At 38.3% G+C, this 18,736-nt stretch overlaps 1 protein-coding gene across 2 annotated transcripts; it reads right to left on the bottom strand.

Annotated features, from left to right (window-relative positions):
- Nucleotides 1-12,892, bottom strand: rab4b (RAB4B, member RAS oncogene family). Of its 2 annotated transcripts, XR_005281940.1 has the most exons (8): nt 12,718-12,892; nt 8,914-8,994; nt 7,613-7,727; nt 6,878-6,940; nt 4,299-4,453; nt 4,073-4,168; nt 3,784-3,958; nt 1-3,704 (listed from the first exon to the last, which is right to left on the bottom strand). XR_005281940.1 is itself a non-coding variant. In XM_038298592.1 (7 exons), the coding sequence occupies exons 1-7, from the start codon at nt 12,731-12,733 to the stop codon at nt 3,843-3,845; spliced, it is 642 nt and encodes a 213-aa protein (XP_038154520.1). In that variant the 5' UTR covers nt 12,734-12,892; the 3' UTR covers nt 1-3,842. The 2 variants fall into 2 exon arrangements, 1 of the variants encoding a protein (XP_038154520.1); XM_038298592.1 differs by having other exon boundaries at nt 1-3,958.
- Between the last annotated feature and the right edge of the window lie 5,844 nt (nt 12,893-18,736).

Here is an 18,736-nt window from a genome sequence, read left to right as displayed (position 1 = left end):
TTTCAATGAAAAACAAGCAGTTTATTGGGAATTGCATAATTAAAACAATGAGCAATACTCAAACCTCATAAGACAATAGACAAATCTTATTTACAGCTTAGGTTATACTTAAAATGTACACATTTGGGCAGCCTTTATCACATCATTTACAAAACAACTGAGTCAGGGTTGTGTTTACCAATGGAGCAAGTCCAGACTAATCAAGAACTTATGCTTTCATTGTCCTTCTGATGATGCTTTAAGAAATAAAAAACACGTATAAATGCAAATTAAACTCCCATTTAGTTGCATTAAAACAAGAAATAATAAATGTGTATAAACAGGAGGAATTGGCTGCTTTCTCACAGTCAACAAGGGGAGTCAGCAAATACAAGGAGACCGAAGTTAGGAATCTCAGTTGTTTTACAATATGAGCTGATAGCGTCTACATTAAAATCTTTATTACAGTATACTTTTCAAGTAAAATAAAATGTACATTTCTATAGTTACAGCATATTAGGAAATAAAACTGTAAAAGTGCACTTCAAGAGAGGACAGACTCGACTGATGTAAAGCAACACATTTTCACTGTTTGACTTTTGATATTCTAAAACCATTGTGTTTGCAAAGACTCACTTTGGGATAAATGTCTACTATGAGGCTAGAGGGGAAAAACCCCCAAAAACAAATGAGGATAAAGAAATATATCAGCTGGGAGCATGTTTAGATTTAGCCTCAGGACAGGTTGCACCTTTAACCTTACGTTTATTAAGTTATGATATCTGACTCAGTGATCCTATGACCAAGGAAAGCCACTTACCCTGGAAAGTCAGGAATTCTTTTTCCACAAAGTAATGAATGACCTGAGTTGGCTCACTTAAACTGCAAAAGCAAAGATGTTTTCTACAACTGTTTTTCTCTAAAGCTGGGTTATTTGTTTAAGAGTCAGACAAGTTAAAATATCTCGAAATTGGATGTAAAGTCTTGATTGCAATGGGGAGAGAATATGCTGGAACTGCTGTGTGGAATTAAAGCAGCTCTGGTTTTTGTTTGGTTAAACGATTACCGTCTCAACATATTTTTGTTTTCCGTTATTTTAACTTTTTCCTTGGGAAATAAATCCCCCTCCAGGATTTCAACTCTTAATCTTAGTTTCGTTTCAGATTCTTTGGAAAGCAATTTTGGCATTTTGTATTTCTAGTCCGTTCTTAATATTTCTACTTTAAAGGTTGTTTGGTCTTTTTGCAAAAAGTATTTTTTGTACATTGATTTTGAAAATAATTCTGATACAGTTTGTTTTTTCTCGATATTCTATCTTTTTTCCCTCATTTTTAAAATTAACTTTCAAGATATGACTTTTTTTTTTACCAACCTATCACACTTCTAAATATACATAGACTCTATTCTCAAATGTTTTTTTTTTGTCCAGATGACTGTAATAGTTCTTCATAGTGCGGATCAGATGCTTCAGCTAATCATTTGTACGCCTGCAAACACGTAGAATCCTAAATTATCATTGCACCCTCACAACCAGGCATTATTAAACGATGGCAGAGCCTCATGCAGAATCTGAGCTTCTATGACAGAACTGTGCTTACCATCATCACATTCCTGGTCCAGCATTAGCATGTAGAGCAGCAGCAATACTGTCTTGACGAGGTCATTCTCTAATGAGGCTCAATCTTTGGATGTTTGTACCTCTGGAAATCAAACATTTCCTTTTTTGCTGTGCTTTTTGCTTTAAATTGGAGCGACAATTTGCCATAAAAACAGCTTAGGTCAGAAATTTAAATACTGTCAACATTAGCATGACGATCCTTCATTTTAGGCCCAAAATAATTTAAATCAACTATTTCCTGTAGGGTATATACAAGTATACATGTTTAGAACATAAAACTTAAAGGATCTTAAAAAAAAAATCATTTGGAGCTTAAGTTTTTGTCTAATCTGTACATATTTAAGTTGTACATATAGGTTCACATATATACATGTATTCTAAATAATATTTGAAAGACTGTCATTTATAAAGCTGCAGAGACTGCACACTTTCTAAAGATCGACAAGCTTCTGCAGCAACATGGACTGGATACTGGACCGCTCATTTTGGCTGATCTGGTAGAGCGCATTTAGGTACAGATCCAAGCACATAAAATACATTTTAAATAGGGTTGAAAGTGATAAAGTGAAAAAAAAAAGGTATTTGTAAGTTTTATTGATTTAAAACCCACTTTTGATGATTATTTGTGATATTCTTTTGTATTAAAAGTTCTGAAAAAAACTGTCAGCCCCAATGAAATGAAAAGGGTAGAATTTTCCAGAGGGTTGCTATAATCTAAAGGCAGCTTGTACAGCAGTGTTTAAGAAACGAACTCCTGCAGCAGCGTCATGACTTTTAGGCTTATCTGAAGTTAGAGCCGCGGGTTTAAATGTTTGACCTCTAATGAGGAGCATGTTTAAAGAAGTCATGGTGAGACTTACAAACCAAAGAAAATGGTGGTGACAGCATTGTGCTGTGGTCTGTTCTGTTATAATATATGCTGATGCATTCCCTAAAGTGGATTAAATAATGAAGATTGTTGACTAGCCCTAAATTCCTTAACTTTTTATCACATCAACAGTTAGAAGGTTGAAACCTGGACACAACAGGATGGTTTAATGGGACAATGATTCAGAACACATCAATACTGGTTCAGGATTGGATAAAGCTTCGGGAATGGTTCTGACTTCAACCCTACTGAAAACATATTAGCTGTCCTTCAAAGCTGAATCTGTGCTAATTAAATTAGCTTTGACGTTTCTAAAAAGAGGAACGAAACATCCAGATAGAGTCTTTCATTTTTAGAATCCAGACAGGGTTTATTCTTATAAACATTTCCAACCCTGTCTGGATTATAAAAATCCAAACTTGTGCTCTTCATTTTTTTTTTTAAATTGTTGCCATTGTGTGATTACATGGAATCTATCCAAGAAATAAAAAAGATCCTAGTTAATACAGGCGGTTGATGAAAGGATGTAAACTTCTGACCGAAACTGTCGATTTATCTACAATAACAAAAAGCCACACCTCTACATCATCACATTTGGAACGAACAACCTGAGCAGTTTCCACTTCCAACTCTTTATGATTGCACAATTTATATCCACCTGAACCCACTGATAAACACCTTCAATTTTCTGATTTTCTGGGAAGGAAAGATAATTACTCGTTAATAACCACAGATCTCTTTGTGTGGATTTCTTGGGGCATTGCATGTGATTGACACCTGAACGCAAGAAGTCAAACTAGAAAGAAGAGGACCTCCTTTCAGAGTGCACATTTAGACAGTTAATCACAGAATCACTATCTGTTACAAACTGTTAGTTGACTAATCACGAGGCATATCAGCTGATTTAAATGCTTCAAGTAGCTTCACAATCATCGTTTATAGTCAGTGATGTGCAAACGCCCAAAATATCTTAGGATTGCTTAAAACCAGCGTGGAACAGCAAAGAGAAGGAATAACAGCATAGAAGCTCATACAGACAACCTCTGACATGAGGGAGCGTCTTCTCTGATATCCAACCGTCTTCACTCTGAGATGCAGGCTCAAACCTGAACCACTCAGGTTAAGAGGCTTACCAGAGGTCATAGGTCAAAGTAGTCCTCCCACCAACACTTATCCAGGTGATCTAAAGTGTGTGAAACCACAGCCACACACACACACCCAAAAACACCTGGAGATGAGCTGCATAAGAAACAGATCGTCGTTAGTTTCAGGGGAAGCTGGTTTCCACTGAGGCGCCTCGGTTCATGGCGTTACCTACCTGGAAGAGGCATGCTGTCTGTTTGGGCCTGTGAGATCAACTAAGCAAGGAGTCCATCCCTAGCAGTTACACTGCTGCTTGTTCTGTGTCGTCGTGCCTCTCGGCTGTCGAAGCTGCCTCAGTGATGCGTCTCCATATTGGATACCTGAGCCCATCCTCTCTGGGTCCAACTCCCCTTCAAAAGGAAACCAAAATGATAAAAACTCTCTAGTACTTGCTTTAAAAATCTAATTAAATATAAACAAAAACATGTGCAAACTCTTACAGAACAAACAACTTTAGAGTGTACCTGAATCTATCTTGTTGAGGATAGTGCGAGCACATTTCAAGAATCCCTCCTCCACGTTTTCACCTGTCAGGGCGCTCGTCTCCAGAAACATTAGCTCTGTGTACGGACAGGAACATTATACAAGGTAAAAACAGGACAAGAGGGGCAAATAAAAAAAGTGTTCAGGCAGATCATGAAAGACAAACATATTCGAAAATGCTTTGAAGATTATTGCCAGGTGGGTTACCGTTCTCCTGAGCAAATCGCGAGGCCTCCAGAAAGGTCACCTCTCTTTCTGCATCCAAGTCTTTCTTGTTTCCACACAGGATGATAACGATGTTGGGGCTTGCCAGTGTCCGTGCATCTGTCAGCCAGTTAGTCAGTGTGTTGTAAGTTTCACGGCTGCAACACAAAAAGTTGAAGGTTGATGTTTAGTGTCAGTCTAGAATACTAAATGATCAAATGTTTTTATATATATATTGTTGGATTAAAACTACAAACTTGTATTCTATTGTCACTTTATGCCACAAACAAAACATTTTTGCATGAATGTAGTTATGCAAATTATTATTTTTTTTTTTTAAAGTGTGCAATACATTCCCATTCGCCCTTTGTGTTTTGCATAAAATCATAGGAACAAAATTCCTTCAGTTAACCAATTAGCATGGTTTTAACTAGGACCCTGCAATTAATTGTTTTAGCAATATAATCACAATTTAGTAGAATGCAATTTTCAAATAATAAAGGGAGTCAGTTTTAGTCATTACATTTTTCTCTCCAGCCCCTTAGGTGGCAGTACAGCACTTAAAGAGGGTTTGCCTCCAGCCGGAAGGGACGATTCTTTCATGATCATAGAAGTAACAACGCACAGGTTAGAGTAAAGTCCTGCAACCATGGACTCTGGACAAGCAAGCTTTCAAGGCCATGAAAAAAAGGACTCCCTGTAGTGAAACATCTACATGCCTGTTCTTACTGCTTAAGAAAATCGTAATAAAATTGTATTTGCAAAATGAGTTGAAAAATAATAGCAATTTTGGTTTTTGGCCAAATTGTAGAGCCCTAGTTTGATTACACAATATCCTAAACCTTAATTAGCCATCTTTAATTAGCAATCTGGACATAAAAGAGTAAGGCTGAACTGCAAACCTTCTCAGACATGGTTGTCCATCTAAACAAAAAGGTGAAGGAAAGATAAATCTAGTCAGGGACTTTGGGAGGCAGGAGAATTGGCCCTGTTGGTATCCTGGAACGAGTGGAAGAAGCTGCCCTGGTCAGATGAGTCATATTCAATTCAGCAAAAAAACCCATCTAGTAAGGCTGAGCCTGAACTACTCTGCTGAAACTACTTACAGTTGCGTTTGCAGAGCAATGTCACTTTCCCATCAAAATAAAACACCATACATTTGTAGGTCTAGTGAAAAATGTAGAAAGTTTTAAAGGTTGTGAATACTTTAGAAAATCACTGCAGCGCAAAAAAACAAAACAAAGATTATGTCTAACTTGACATGTCAGGCTGTAAATATTCATCCCTGACACTGTTCTGAAACAGCCTGTTTCTATGGTAACATGAGGTCAGTGAGGTGAGGAAAAGGGAGGAGGCTGACGTATTAATGTTTAACAGCTGTTTTCACTGACACGCACAGGCTGATGTAACGCCAGAAAGTGATGAAACAAGGCGACTCAATCTGAATCTTAGTTCATAGGTTACTTCTTTAGTTTTTCTTCCCTGCTGCACCCATACTGTTATTTGCCCCTTTCCTATTAAACCAACTCCTATTTTTTAATGCTTTTTACTTCATTGGGGAGGTTCATAACTCCCATATGTGCAATAAAAAAAAAAAAGCTCTTACTATTGGCCGCTTCGGCTTGACAGAACAACCTTTAAGCTATTCTTCCAAACTGGACACTATCCTGCTGCTGGCAGGCTGGAGAGCCTCAGTTCAACTGTTTTTTAAACACTAGGACTCCCATAATTCTGATCTGACTAGAACTCCCACTGACCTGCTCAGGTGTGGGCAGTGCTATCCAAAACTTGAACAAAAGTTTCACTATTGTCTGATGGGTCACTGATACAGTCTGCACTTTCCCGTGGGTGGACGATTATCCTTGGACACGCTGTCAGAATTTAAGCCACTTCCTACTGACCACTCATCATCATCGGTCTCTCCCTCTCTGCCCGAATCACTATTGTCAATATTTTGAAGCATTTCTAAAGCCCGTTTCACGGTTAAATTTCTTCAATTTTTCCATATTAGCCAAGAAATTCTAGGTAGAATGTTGGTTGCTAGGCAACGGTATCCAACGTCAATCATCCGGGGGAAGACTTTATAATGCCACTAATAGAGCCGTCAAAATGACGGCTGTGGGAGATTGAAGTAAAATTAACCATATTTATTTTTTAAGTTTTCATTTGATTAAAAATGATACGTGAAAACGAAGGAAATATAGAAAACATGAAAAGTCAGATAACATGAGCAACATGTGATGCATGTAAATAAACTTTTCCTTTATAATCTCAGAACCGTCAAAATGACGACCTTGGTAGTTTCTAGCGTTGAGCACAGTCAAAGTGAATCTGAGTTCTGAGTCTGAGAAACGCGAGGCGGGGGGATGGTTCATTTTTAAATAGCGCTGACTCGGGGTTCCCTCTCGATATATTCTGACTCAATATTCTATATGTACAACTAGGGAGGTGAAGATGTTTTAAAAACACAGTTTCTGCAGCTGTTACGCATTTTTCATTTCCACATACCGTCACTGAAAAGAACACAAAAAGCAGTACTCGTACTCGTACTCGTACTGGTGCAGGATTTATTTTTTTTGTACCTGGTGATGTCATACACCAGGAGTGCTCCAGCTGCTCCTCTATAGTAGCTACGTGTCACAGACCTGTGGAGATACAATAATGAGATCCAGAAAAAAAATTTTATTAATACATCCTGAAAATCATCATCGACTTAATTACACAAGTCATTTCTGACAGTAATCAAACGGTCACGCTGGGCCTTGACCTCACTGACATACTGGCTATGTTCAGTACTCGAGTTGAGGGGGGGAATGGCATTCTCCTTCTTATATAAATCTAAAAAATCATCCCCCTTCTTAAATGACCATCCCCCCATACCATCATCTTTGAAATTTCTTTGCTGAATGTGTAGAATTTCTACTATATATTAACAGTAATGGCAATAATATTGCCATTTCAACATTTGGCGGGCTGTGGGCTTACGAGTAGCCTGAGCAAAATAAATAAAATCAAAGAAGTGGGCCACCATGACTATAAAGCTGATCCCAGTGGGAAATTTGTCCCTAACTATGTAGAGGCAGTGATAGCCATGTCAGTACAAGGTTCCTTCGTCAAGGTAAATGACCGGTTTGCCTGACATGTAACAACCATACCATGCATATTGCTTTAGGTTAGTAGATTATATTATTTAGGCTATGTATGCTTCCCAAAAAAAAAAAAAATCCACCATCCCCCTTCTTCTTCTTTTTTTTTTTTTTTTTTTTAACAACTAGACTACTGGCTACGTTGTAGCAGGACATTTCTTGACGCCTTACCGAAATCGTTCCTGCCCGGCTGTGTCCCAGATCTGCAGTTTGACCGTCTTCCCCGCGACGTTAACCACCCTGGAACCAAACTCCACGCCGATGGTGTGGTTGGAATCCTGTTTGACTGCACAGGTAGAACGACAAGAGTTTAAAAAACAAAAACATGACACATTTATTTAGTTTGCGGAGCAATAAAGAAAGACAACCACTTTACAAGGGTTCCCACCGTCTCACTACTGAATGTGCCGTGTTTGTTTAAAAGAAGAGCAACCTTCAAAAACACTTATTCACATGAGAGCCTGCAGGAAACTGACAGAAGATTGATAGATCCTCAAACCTCAATATCAGAAAAAGATAAACTGAGTAAATAGTCATAAATAAATGTGGATAGGGGTCATATAGCTTTAGGACAGCACTGAGAACCAGTATCAATAGAGGAAACACAGAACAGTCCTGAAGTGGCAACCTAGCCAAAATAATCCTAAAAGCAGTGCAGTCCTTAAATAACCCAATTAAAAGTCGGTGTTAATGATTTAAGGTGACAAATTGTATCCATAGGAGTGGATCAAAATGATAGCAGAGCTTTTGGACTGGCCTAGTCCAAGTCTGAGCTTTGAGGTGCTAGAATAAAGAAGGGAAGCCAAGAATCCTCAACCTTCAATCAGTGAGAACATCTATGCTGCTAATCTTTGACATCCAAATCTGCTGTGTGTAAAAAACAAATCTGATATCTGTGAAAGCCAAAACATAGTTTTTTGCATTGTACATCTCTTTATTTTGATTCAAAAAATGAAGGGAAAATCTTAAGTTTCAACTATCAGGTTTCCTTTAAGTGTCAATCTTGGAGCGGACTGTTCTGCTAACCTTATTTTGACAGTTTTAACATTCAACAGTTCATATATTGTTTCACAAAGAGCCTCTTGCTCTTTGAATGACGGGTTTATTAAACATTCTTTCACAGCCTGACTTTTATGACACTATAATGTTCTTTTCTGTCAAAGCAGTCACTGTAGTTTTAGAAATAACACGTTCAGGAAACTTTATTGAGCTCTAAATGATAAAAAGATTAATCTTCATAAAATACCATAAAAATGACAGAGCAGAAAACTCTGATAAAAGGCCATTGAGTTGTGCTGTTTTATATATATATATATAAATTTAACAGTAACCTGCACTAAATGCTTAGTAGACTGGCACAGATGGTTTCTTTGTAGCTTCATTCATATCAGTCAGCAAAATAATACTTTTTCCCCAGAAGGAAGTTGTGTAACCTCACATCGGGCTGATGACCTCTTTTCACTAAGGCTTACATTTGTTCTCGATGAACTGGTGGAGGAGGCAGGATTTCCCCGTCCCGGCGCTGCCGATCACCAGGAACTTGAACAGGAAGTCTGCAAGAAGAGAAGCAGAGGTAGAACTCAATGCAACGTATCGATATAGGTGAAAGACCTGCTGCTGCTCTTTGCCAGGAAGACAATCTTGAGATAAACTCCTAATCCTGTTAAAGCAAGAACTTTCACAGCATCGACTAAACTCCAGTTACCCCACTAATCCATTAACACTGCATGTAAGCTAGACTCTACAAGGTTTGGTTAATATTTCAGAAGTGGGAAACCAAATGGCTCTGGTCTGAGATTTGACAGAGCCAAACTAACACATGAGTAAACTTTTTATTTAAATTATTTAATTAAAGCCCTAGCATCAGGTCTATAGTTATTTACATGGGCCTCCTCCCCAAGTTTGCTTTCAGGTTTTCTTCTGTTTTGAAACCAGGTCAATATAGAAGGGTGAAAACATTTTCACTTCATGCTTTTCAGATTTCATTTCTAAAATATCTTGAATGCCATTTCTCATTTTAACTTTCATTTTACCAGGTGGTTTCACTTTGGTGGTTTGCTTCAATAATCTGAATGAATTATACTGAAGTCTGGTTTCAACATAACAAAAGGTTAAAAAAAAATCAGAAAACAGAGCAGCAGTTTAGCTATGCTAAAATCTTAAGAATACATGAGCAATTTAGGATTTCTATTAGAATTTAGTTATTAAGGTGCTTCTTTTGTAGATTATTGAAGAGTCTGAGTTTAAAGGAATAGTACACCCAAAACATGATTAGCCTTCATTTTCTACTCACCCCCATGCTGAACAACACTCTGGAGTACTTTTTTGATATCTCAAATGCATCTGGAGATCTGGGAGGCTTCTTGCTATCTGCTGACATTCAAATAATGGAGGTCCATAGCGCCCGAGGCAGAAAGGTCCATAAAAGTCCACAAAAAACGTGTCAATATTCCTCCATACTGCTCGTCCAATGTATTCCAAGTGGGTAGCGTCCATAATTAACTCGAAACGAAGTCATTTAGAATGTTTTAGAGCATAAACAGCAGTGTATAGGGTTTCCTAAAAGCGCGTTCACGAGTCTACGGAAACCGTGGCAGACCAACCCAGACGAAAGTGCGCATTCAGCTCGGCAAAGAACTCATGCTCTTCCTCAACACTGAAGTCCTCAGACATTTTTCTTTCGTTGTTTCTTTCTTTGCACAGGTAAACAGCACATTTCTTCTTCTACGCTTGCATTATCGGCAGAGCAGACGCTGAATGCGCACTTTCTTCCGGTTTGGTCTGCCGCGGTTTCCGTAGACTCGTGAACGCGCTTTTAGGAAATCCTATAAACTACTGTTTATGCTCTAAAAACATTCTAAATGACTTCGTTTCGAGTTAATTATGGACGCTACCCACTTGGAATACATTGGACGAGCAGTATGGAGGAATATTGACACGTTTTTTGTAGACTTTTATGGACCTTTCTGCCTCGGGCGCTATGGACCTCCATTATTTGAATGTCAGCAGACAGCAAGAAGCCTCCCAGATCTCCAGATGCATTTGAGATATCAAAAAAGTACTGCAGAGTGTTGTTCAGCATGGGGGTGAGTAGAAAATGAAGGCTAATCATGTTTTGGGTGTGCTATTCCTTTAAGATGAGCAAAGGTAGATAAGAGATAAAGATGATTTAATAATTAATAGTATTGCGCCAATGCCATTTTTTGGCCCCCAAACCGATACCTGGCTGTGCAGTATTGGCCGATACCGATACCATCTATTTGAAAGTGATGTGTGTGTATATATGAAGAACTGCATACTACTTGGATGTAAAATAATTGCCATCATGGCTTCGTCAAGCTGCTTCCTACCGTTGTGAAGCAGGAAACAGACTAATACAAAGTGAATCCAGTAGAACTTTTTATTGCCAACCTAGAATGGGTGACAATAGTTGAATAAACTTTTGGCTCTCAAAATGGTATTGGTGCTCTATTTGTTGGTACTCGCCAATACCACCATATTAGTGCTGGATCAGGGCCCCATCCGATAATGATATCGTATCGGTGCAACAATATTAATAAATGCCTCATTTTTTATGTGTTGACTCCCACTGATTTTCAGTCATTTTCAAACCTTTCAATGCCCTAACCCTAAAACTAAGGCTAAACCTAACCATTACCAATGCATTCCTCACCCTAACCCAATTAACATTAGCCCTAAACTTAACCATTAGCAAAATAGTTAACGTTTTCCACCGTAAACAAATGCAGTAAATAATGTTTTGGAGGTCCTACACACACTTCATGTTTGAATGTCATACATTTTCCAGACTTTTCACGATGTACAGATAAAGGAAGGAGTAAGGCAGGAAAAGAGAAGGAGGACACTCATGAAAGAAAAGCGTGCAAAGATAGACGAATAAACAGAGAGATAAGTGGCTCACTGATGCCAGGCAAATGCCATAGACAGAAAACGTGTAAATTGATGGACGATGTATTGATAGATGTATAGATGGATGGATGTCGAAAAGAAAAAGAAGGGTGCATGGATAGGTGTATAAAGGAGTGAATGGAAAAAGGATAGATGAACAAGTGGATGGATGGATAGATGGGGAGAATATTTAGATAACCGATGAGAGTTAAAATGTCAAACTACGAAGATTTTTCCTTTTTTTTCTACTGTTCTAATCCTACTTCAAAACTAACTCAGTGTAAAGAAACCTTGATTTCCTCTCTGTAAGCTGCATTTTTAAATATCCCCACCTAACATAAGAGTGCAGATGTAGGGAAATACAGAAGCAATTAAAAATGACATGAATTCCAACTGCAAACATTGTAAATGTTTCTATTGCTTCATGATACTTTCACCAGTGGCACAACTGATCCTCCAGAGAAGACGAGGTAGTGAGACTGGAGCAGAAATCAATAAGAGGCTATTACAGCTACCATTAGTGCTGGCAATTTTCCACATATATCCAGCCTTCATGGATAAAGTTTCATACAAGAAACGAGGGAGCAAAGAAATATAAGTGGATACAGAGTGAGTGGGAGTGCAAAGGGAGAAGGTGATGGTTTTAAAACAATTCATGTGAAAAACAAAAATCGTGCTTTTGTTGTATGGGTTAGATTTGAAGTAAAAAAGAATAATGGACAATATTTGCACAAAAAGTTAAGCAACTAAAACTGTAGGATTGGAAGTAGATTTTAAAAAACAACAACACCCAATTTAAGAGAAAGAGGAACTGATGCGCACCACATTGAGGTGCTACAGATCCACAGGTAACTCAGCAGACTGATCACAGTAACTGAACTTCCTATTTATCGGCCTTTAGCTAAATATTAGCTCCTGTCAAAATGATACGACTCGAAATGCTGTAAGCATCATTGTAGCTAATATTAACCACACCTTTGGCTTTAAATCAATTCACCCAGCGTACGTGATTCTCTCAACCTTCTCTTTTTGACCTGACAATAGCTGTTAGCAGAAGTTTGGTCAACTTTCCCATGTAACGTCTCACCATATGTTTACTCACATCACACTGGCTGCTTAATGGAGCAACAGAATCCCTCAAAGCAGGACTCTAGTGTCAGCTAACAGGCGCAGAACTCTCAAAGTAGAAATATAATTCGGTTAAAAGGCAGCTACACGTTTAAAATACTCCTTCTAAACATGGTAGCATCTCATAGGTTCAATTCGCACAGAGCTAGCTAGCGACGTTGCTAAGCGCCGACCTGTCAGTTATGAGCACAGGACAGTCATTAACATGTAACAGCACGATTTAAAATACACAAACATACCGTATGTCTCAGACATGTTGACCCTCGCTGTATCAAGGACCCTTTTATGGTTTTTTTTGGTGTTGTTAGCGCTGTCTGACCGCCGGGTTCACACGTCTTCGGCGTGTTTATCTAAGATGCTAGAGGTTTCCTTGATCCCCTTCCTAGCTTCCTCGGTAGCGACTACAACCATACACGGTGCTTTGCGTGTTTACGTCACGAACGTCCCAGCTATGTTGCGTTCAAGTGATCGTGGAAAAGTTGGAACTTTGTTGAATGTCTATTTTGTCAGTATGTCAAGCAAAGTTACAGAAGTGTAATGTCTACTTTAAAGATTTGTATGTAAAATGTTGTACACAAATATATAAATATCTCCAAATTAGGTGGGAAAAGGTGATTTTTTTTGGAGTGCTTCGATTAAAGAATAACAGCCACAGAGCCATACTAGACGGCATTGACAGAGGAGTAGCTAGAAAATGTTTATTAGGGTGGCTAGGCAATAACCAATGTACAATGAGGGGTGACACCAAAACCTCAGGGTCAATCTACACTCTTCCAGCAAGAAAATAAATGAGTAAAACATCCATATTTTATAAATAAAGACAAACTATACTTTCCTACAGCCTTTGCTAACAAATAGACGCATATATTTAAACTTCCGTGCTTTCTAGATAAAAGGTATAGTGGATAAAATCAGGTTTGAGTTCTGGGGTGAACATCTTTCCCATTGTCTTTACTTACCTACTTTTATCAACAATCATTCCGGATAAAATTGTTATTTACAAGTACTAATGTCTACATAAATTGATTATTTAATAAGTTTTTTTTAAATCAAAATAATTATTTATCTATGATTATACTGAAGACTCCTAGCTGAGACACATCATTTTTTTCATTGGCCTAAGAAACACAAAATCTAGTTATGGAAAGAGCATGAATTCTGTACTTATCATCTTTAATGTTAGTATTTTAATGTGCATAATTAACCACAGTGTTTTTGTTGTCAAGTAATTATTAATATCTGACAATTTGAAATGTTTTGAATATTCCACTTGAGAGTATTACTGCTGCTACTGTCTGTATTAGAGGGGAAAAAATGGTAGGGGTGGCTGCAGGGGTGGCCAATGATTGGCTAAGGGTGACCCAGGCCATCACTGGCCCCCCATCTAGCTCCACCACTGGGTATTGATTGGCTGTCACCCACCTTTCCAGATTTAAATGATCTTCCAACTTCATTTCAGAAAGAAAACGGGTTTGGGATCAAAAGTAAAATGCATTTCACTGTAACATTCCTTAACAATTTAGTCAAATAAGTCAAGTCAACACGGTGTGCCAAAGATATTACGGCACCATGCATTGTATAAACATCTGTGTACACATGCAAGAACTGCCACTCTATGTTGATTACTATTAAAATTTCTGGACATAATCTTCTGAGAACATTTTAGTAATTCAAGAAAATTAATTTCACATTTATATTCAATATGTAGCCTAATAACAGATAATAATAAAAGAATATCCTAGTCCTGGTTTGCATTATATTTGGGATTTATTTTACCTGTAGGTTTTCCCAAGCAGAGTTAGTTTGAGGACCTAACAATCTTTATGACATGGTGATTTGTCAGGAGTTGAATGCTTTGTAGACTGACCAATTAAATGTAAAGATATAATTTATAAGTTATGCTGACATTCTTCTCATAATGGAACAAAGCAGAGAGAACTATAAAAGTTTAATCAATAATTTTGAAGTCATTAAACGAATTGGCAATCAGGATGTTCTCAAACATGTAATATTTAGCACCTCAGTAGATGTAAAGATAGGTACTGATAAACAGCTTTAAACAAATAATAATAACAAATACAACAAAACCTACTTTTTTAGTGGGTTTTAGTATTGCCTATTCTGTTACAGGATAAGGGTTAGTTGTGCAAATAGGAAGGCTAAATAGAAGCCAGAGTGGGACACAAGTCACATCTAAGTTATATTAAAACCAGCCTAGCATCAATAGGATTCCATGCTCCCTCAGCAGCCCCAATGTAAAAGCAAGATAACAAACAAAAAGATGCAATAAAATCAATAAGTTGACAAATTTAAAGTTTTACAAGTAGAACAAATGCATTTAAATTGCACCTTTGTCTGTCTGACTGGTCTTTCTCATGAGTTCATATCTAAGCCACTGGGTGGCAGGAAAACACAATGAAACACATTGTGGATTTAACCTAGTGTAAACATGGAAGCACTAAAGCCTTAGTGCATATTTAAAAGAAAATACAATTCCTACACAAAATTGTGTGTTATTTTCTTTTCTATAATGGGAACTCATCAGCAGTTTTTTTTTTTTTTTTTCCATTTTTGCTCCACTTGGCTCCATGTGTTGGGTCCAAACTAGTGCATAAATATGTCAGGATTCTCCTGTGGTAGAGGGAGGAATGCAGAATGTCCTTGGTCGAATGTTTCCTTTTAGGAGCGAGTTATAACTGTGTCCTTTTTTCTCCTGTATCCATTCATCATCTCCTCATGCCTTCGTTTATACACATGCACACAAACTTACCAAAAAAAAATAAAAAGCCCAGAGCTTGTGCCGGGCAGCCCAAGGGCAACAGGTGATAAATTACAGAGCCTCCCTTTCTGCTGTTATCCTTCAATGTTCCTCCCTGTCTTTGTTCTGCTTTGACAGATCCACTCATCCTCCCTGGCCTAGCTAAAAGCTCCTTTCACAAAGATTAAAGACAGAAGGAAACACAAGGCTCAGCATCGTGTGGGGGCACGGATGTTTTTCTAAGGTGGGCTGCAAAAAAGGCTGCCTACAAAGGTGTGCAACAAGAAGGGGCTTTTGCTTCCGTTAGGTGCTTCCTTTGTCTCTTGATGTTCATTCTGTTTTTGTTTCTCTTGTTTCTTTCTTGTCTCCTTGCATCAGGGAAGATATTTGTTTGGCTGGTATGGCAAACAAATGTACATCTGTGGGTGTTCACAGTTGATTTATTTACAGCTCAGATTAACAGATGAAAGCCGAACATTTGGATTTAAACACTTAGAGAAAAAAAAAAAAGGGACCCAAAGGGAAACTAGGAACTGAGATGATAACATGTCATGCTTTGCACATACAACAGTCTCTGTACAAGATCACAACACATGAGCACATCAGGGAAACTCCACATAAACCGTTTACAGTGTTTACAGAAAACAGTCTCTTTCCAGAGCATAATTTGAGTGAATCACCTCTTTAAACAGGTAAGCTCTGTTTCTTAGACAACATGAATGTTGTTATAAAAGTGTTTGTCATGTTGTGACTCACAGTCTATACAATAACACAGAGGGATTTTTGATGGCCTGCTGTTTTACGAAGAGAACAAAGACGCTATGGCTGTTATTTGAGGGCTATTAAGATGTAATATGGTGTGAACAGATGAAATGTATGAACATGAGCTGAACCACATGTGAGAATTTCTTTAGGAAGAAAATGTATTTATTTGAGCAAAAAACAAAAACAAAAAAACTTTACAGAAGGGGCTAAGGAGACTGCAGAGGTCCAACTCCCATATTGTGCAGGCAAAATTTATTTTACCCTTGTTTGAAATGATAGAAAATCCCAGAAGCAAAATTATAGTTGCTAAAACTTTTTGCCAAAAGATTAATTTTTCTCCTGTAAAACTTCCAAAGATTTGTGAATGATGTAATTGACAGATTACCGACCAACAGCATCACAGATCTTTTGTTGTACTTAAAGGTATTGTGGAGAATTTTTCGTGATTTTTTTTAAAGACCCACCCTCTCCACTTAAAAAAAAGGCACATGCACAACCCTGTACCCGCTCCCTAGAGGGAACGCCTATTAAATGCGTGCAAGAGCATGCACAAGCCCATTTCTCCTTGTGCATGCTTTGTTTAAGAGTTGCTGTTCTCATAGCTCCTACAAGCTTACTGTGTCCGAATGTCCCTTCTAACGTCTAAATCTCTCAATCACTACACAGAGTGGGGCGATATAGTGGACTTCATAGCGAACTCAGATAACTGGACTTCGGACAGATGTTTACTGCTTTTTGAGTCCCATTGGTCCCAGAAATTTCTAGTTATAACAATTGCGAGGAAAGGTCTCCACACAAAGCATTCTAGGATATATCAGCCTCTTCTGAGGCCTTTCTTTTCTCTTCATACACTTCATAGACACTTTTTCTCTTACGACCCTCGGCCATTTTCAAGGAAACACGGTGTCACGTTTTGGTTGAGGTTAGAAGACCCAAATGCAGAGGCAAGGGAGGCAGAGGTGAGTCTTTGTAGCTTTAATGAAATAAACACAGGTAACAGAGGCGGGAATCCAAAAATCCAAAATCCAACATGAAAAATATAAAACAAACCAGAACCATGGAGATATCAGGGGAAAACAGGGTAAGATGAGGTGAGACGAGGTGAGACAAGGTAAGGTGAAGTAAGACGAGGAACCAGCACTGAGGAACTGCACAAGGAGTGTATTTATGGGAGACTGAACAAAGAGAGGACTAACGAGCAGATTGGGAGCAGGTGTGAACAGAGCAACAAAGGAAGGAGCTAGGGAAAACTAACACAAGAGGGCAACAGAGGGAAACAAATAAAAACATTGGAAATCAGAAAATACAACAAAATAGGAATTAAACCAATAAAACATGGAGTAAAGTAAAACATAACAGAATCAAGACTGTGACACACGATGTGAAAGGTGAGCTTCAATGACTCTCTGAAACCGTAGCTCACCGCACATATACACCAGAAAGTGCGCATGTGCAGAAAAAGATAACTAGGACGGCCTTATGAAAACCAGGATGAATGACAATTAGGAGGACCACTTATTTAGATCATTCACCCAGAAATAAAAGATCGTCCTCTTATAGCTTTAAGAACTTTTTTTTTTTCCGCGTTTCTTAGTGACACAGTGTTTTACATGCCAAACTGATCTAAATTGTCTGTTGTGGAAACTGGTTACACTTTTCACAAGACAGCAGGCTTCCATCTAAAGACTTAAAAAAAAAAGTTTTGTGTTTATGTTTGTGATGGTACGACTGAAAATATTTTCCCCCCTCTACAGGTGCTGGTCATAAAATTAGAATATCATGAAAAAGTAGATTGATTTCAGTAATTCAATTTAAAAAGTGAAACTTGTATATTATATTCATACATTACATACTAACTCATATATTTCAGATGTTTATTTTGTTTAATTTTGATGATTACAAATGACAACAAATGAAAATCTCAAATTCATCATATCAGAAAATTAGAATATTGTGAAAAGGTTCAAAATTGATGGCCCCTGGTGCCACACTCTAATCAGCTAATTAACTCAAACCACCTGCAAAAGCCTTTAAATGGTCTTTCAGTCTAGTTCTATAGGCTACACAATCATGGGGAAGACTGCTGACTTGACAGTTGTCCAAAAGACGACCATCGACACCTTGCACAAGGAGGGCAAGACACAAAAGGTCATCGCTAAAGAGGCTGGCTGTTCACAGAGCTCAGTGTCCAAGCACATTAATAGAGAGGCGAAGGGAAGGAAAAGATGTGGTCGAAAAAAGTGTACAAGCAAGAGAGATAACCGCACCCTGGAGAGGATTGTGAAACAAAACCCATTCAAAAATGTGGGGGAGATTCACAAAGAGTGGACTGCAGCTGGAGTGAGTGCTTCAAGAACCACCACACACAGACGTATGAAAGACATGGGTTTCTGCTGTCGCATTCCTTGTGTCAAGCCACTCTTGAACCACAGACAGCGTCAGAAGCGTCTTGCCTGGGCTAAAGAGAAACAGGACTGGACTGCTGGTGAGTGGTCCAAAGTCATGTTCTCTGATGAAAGTAAATTTTGCATTTCCTTTGGAAATCAAGGTCCCAGAGTCTGGAGGAAAAGAAGAGAGGCACTTCATCCACGTTGCTTGAAGTCCAGTGTAAAGTTTCCACAGTCAGTGATGGTTTGGGGTGCCATGTCATCTGCTGGTGTTGGTCCATTGTGTTTTCTGAGGTCCAGGGTCAACGCAGCCACATACCAGGAAGTTTTAGAGCACTTCATGCTTCC

The sequence above is a fragment of the Cyprinodon tularosa genome, unplaced genomic scaffold (genome assembly GCF_016077235.1).
Source record: "Cyprinodon tularosa strain WSP-4 unplaced genomic scaffold, ASM1607723v1 ctg41, whole genome shotgun sequence".
Lineage (NCBI taxonomy): Eukaryota > Metazoa > Chordata > Actinopteri > Cyprinodontiformes > Cyprinodontidae > Cyprinodon > Cyprinodon tularosa.
Note: the sequence above shows the minus strand (reverse complement) of the source record. Positions and strands in the feature narration are given on the sequence as shown.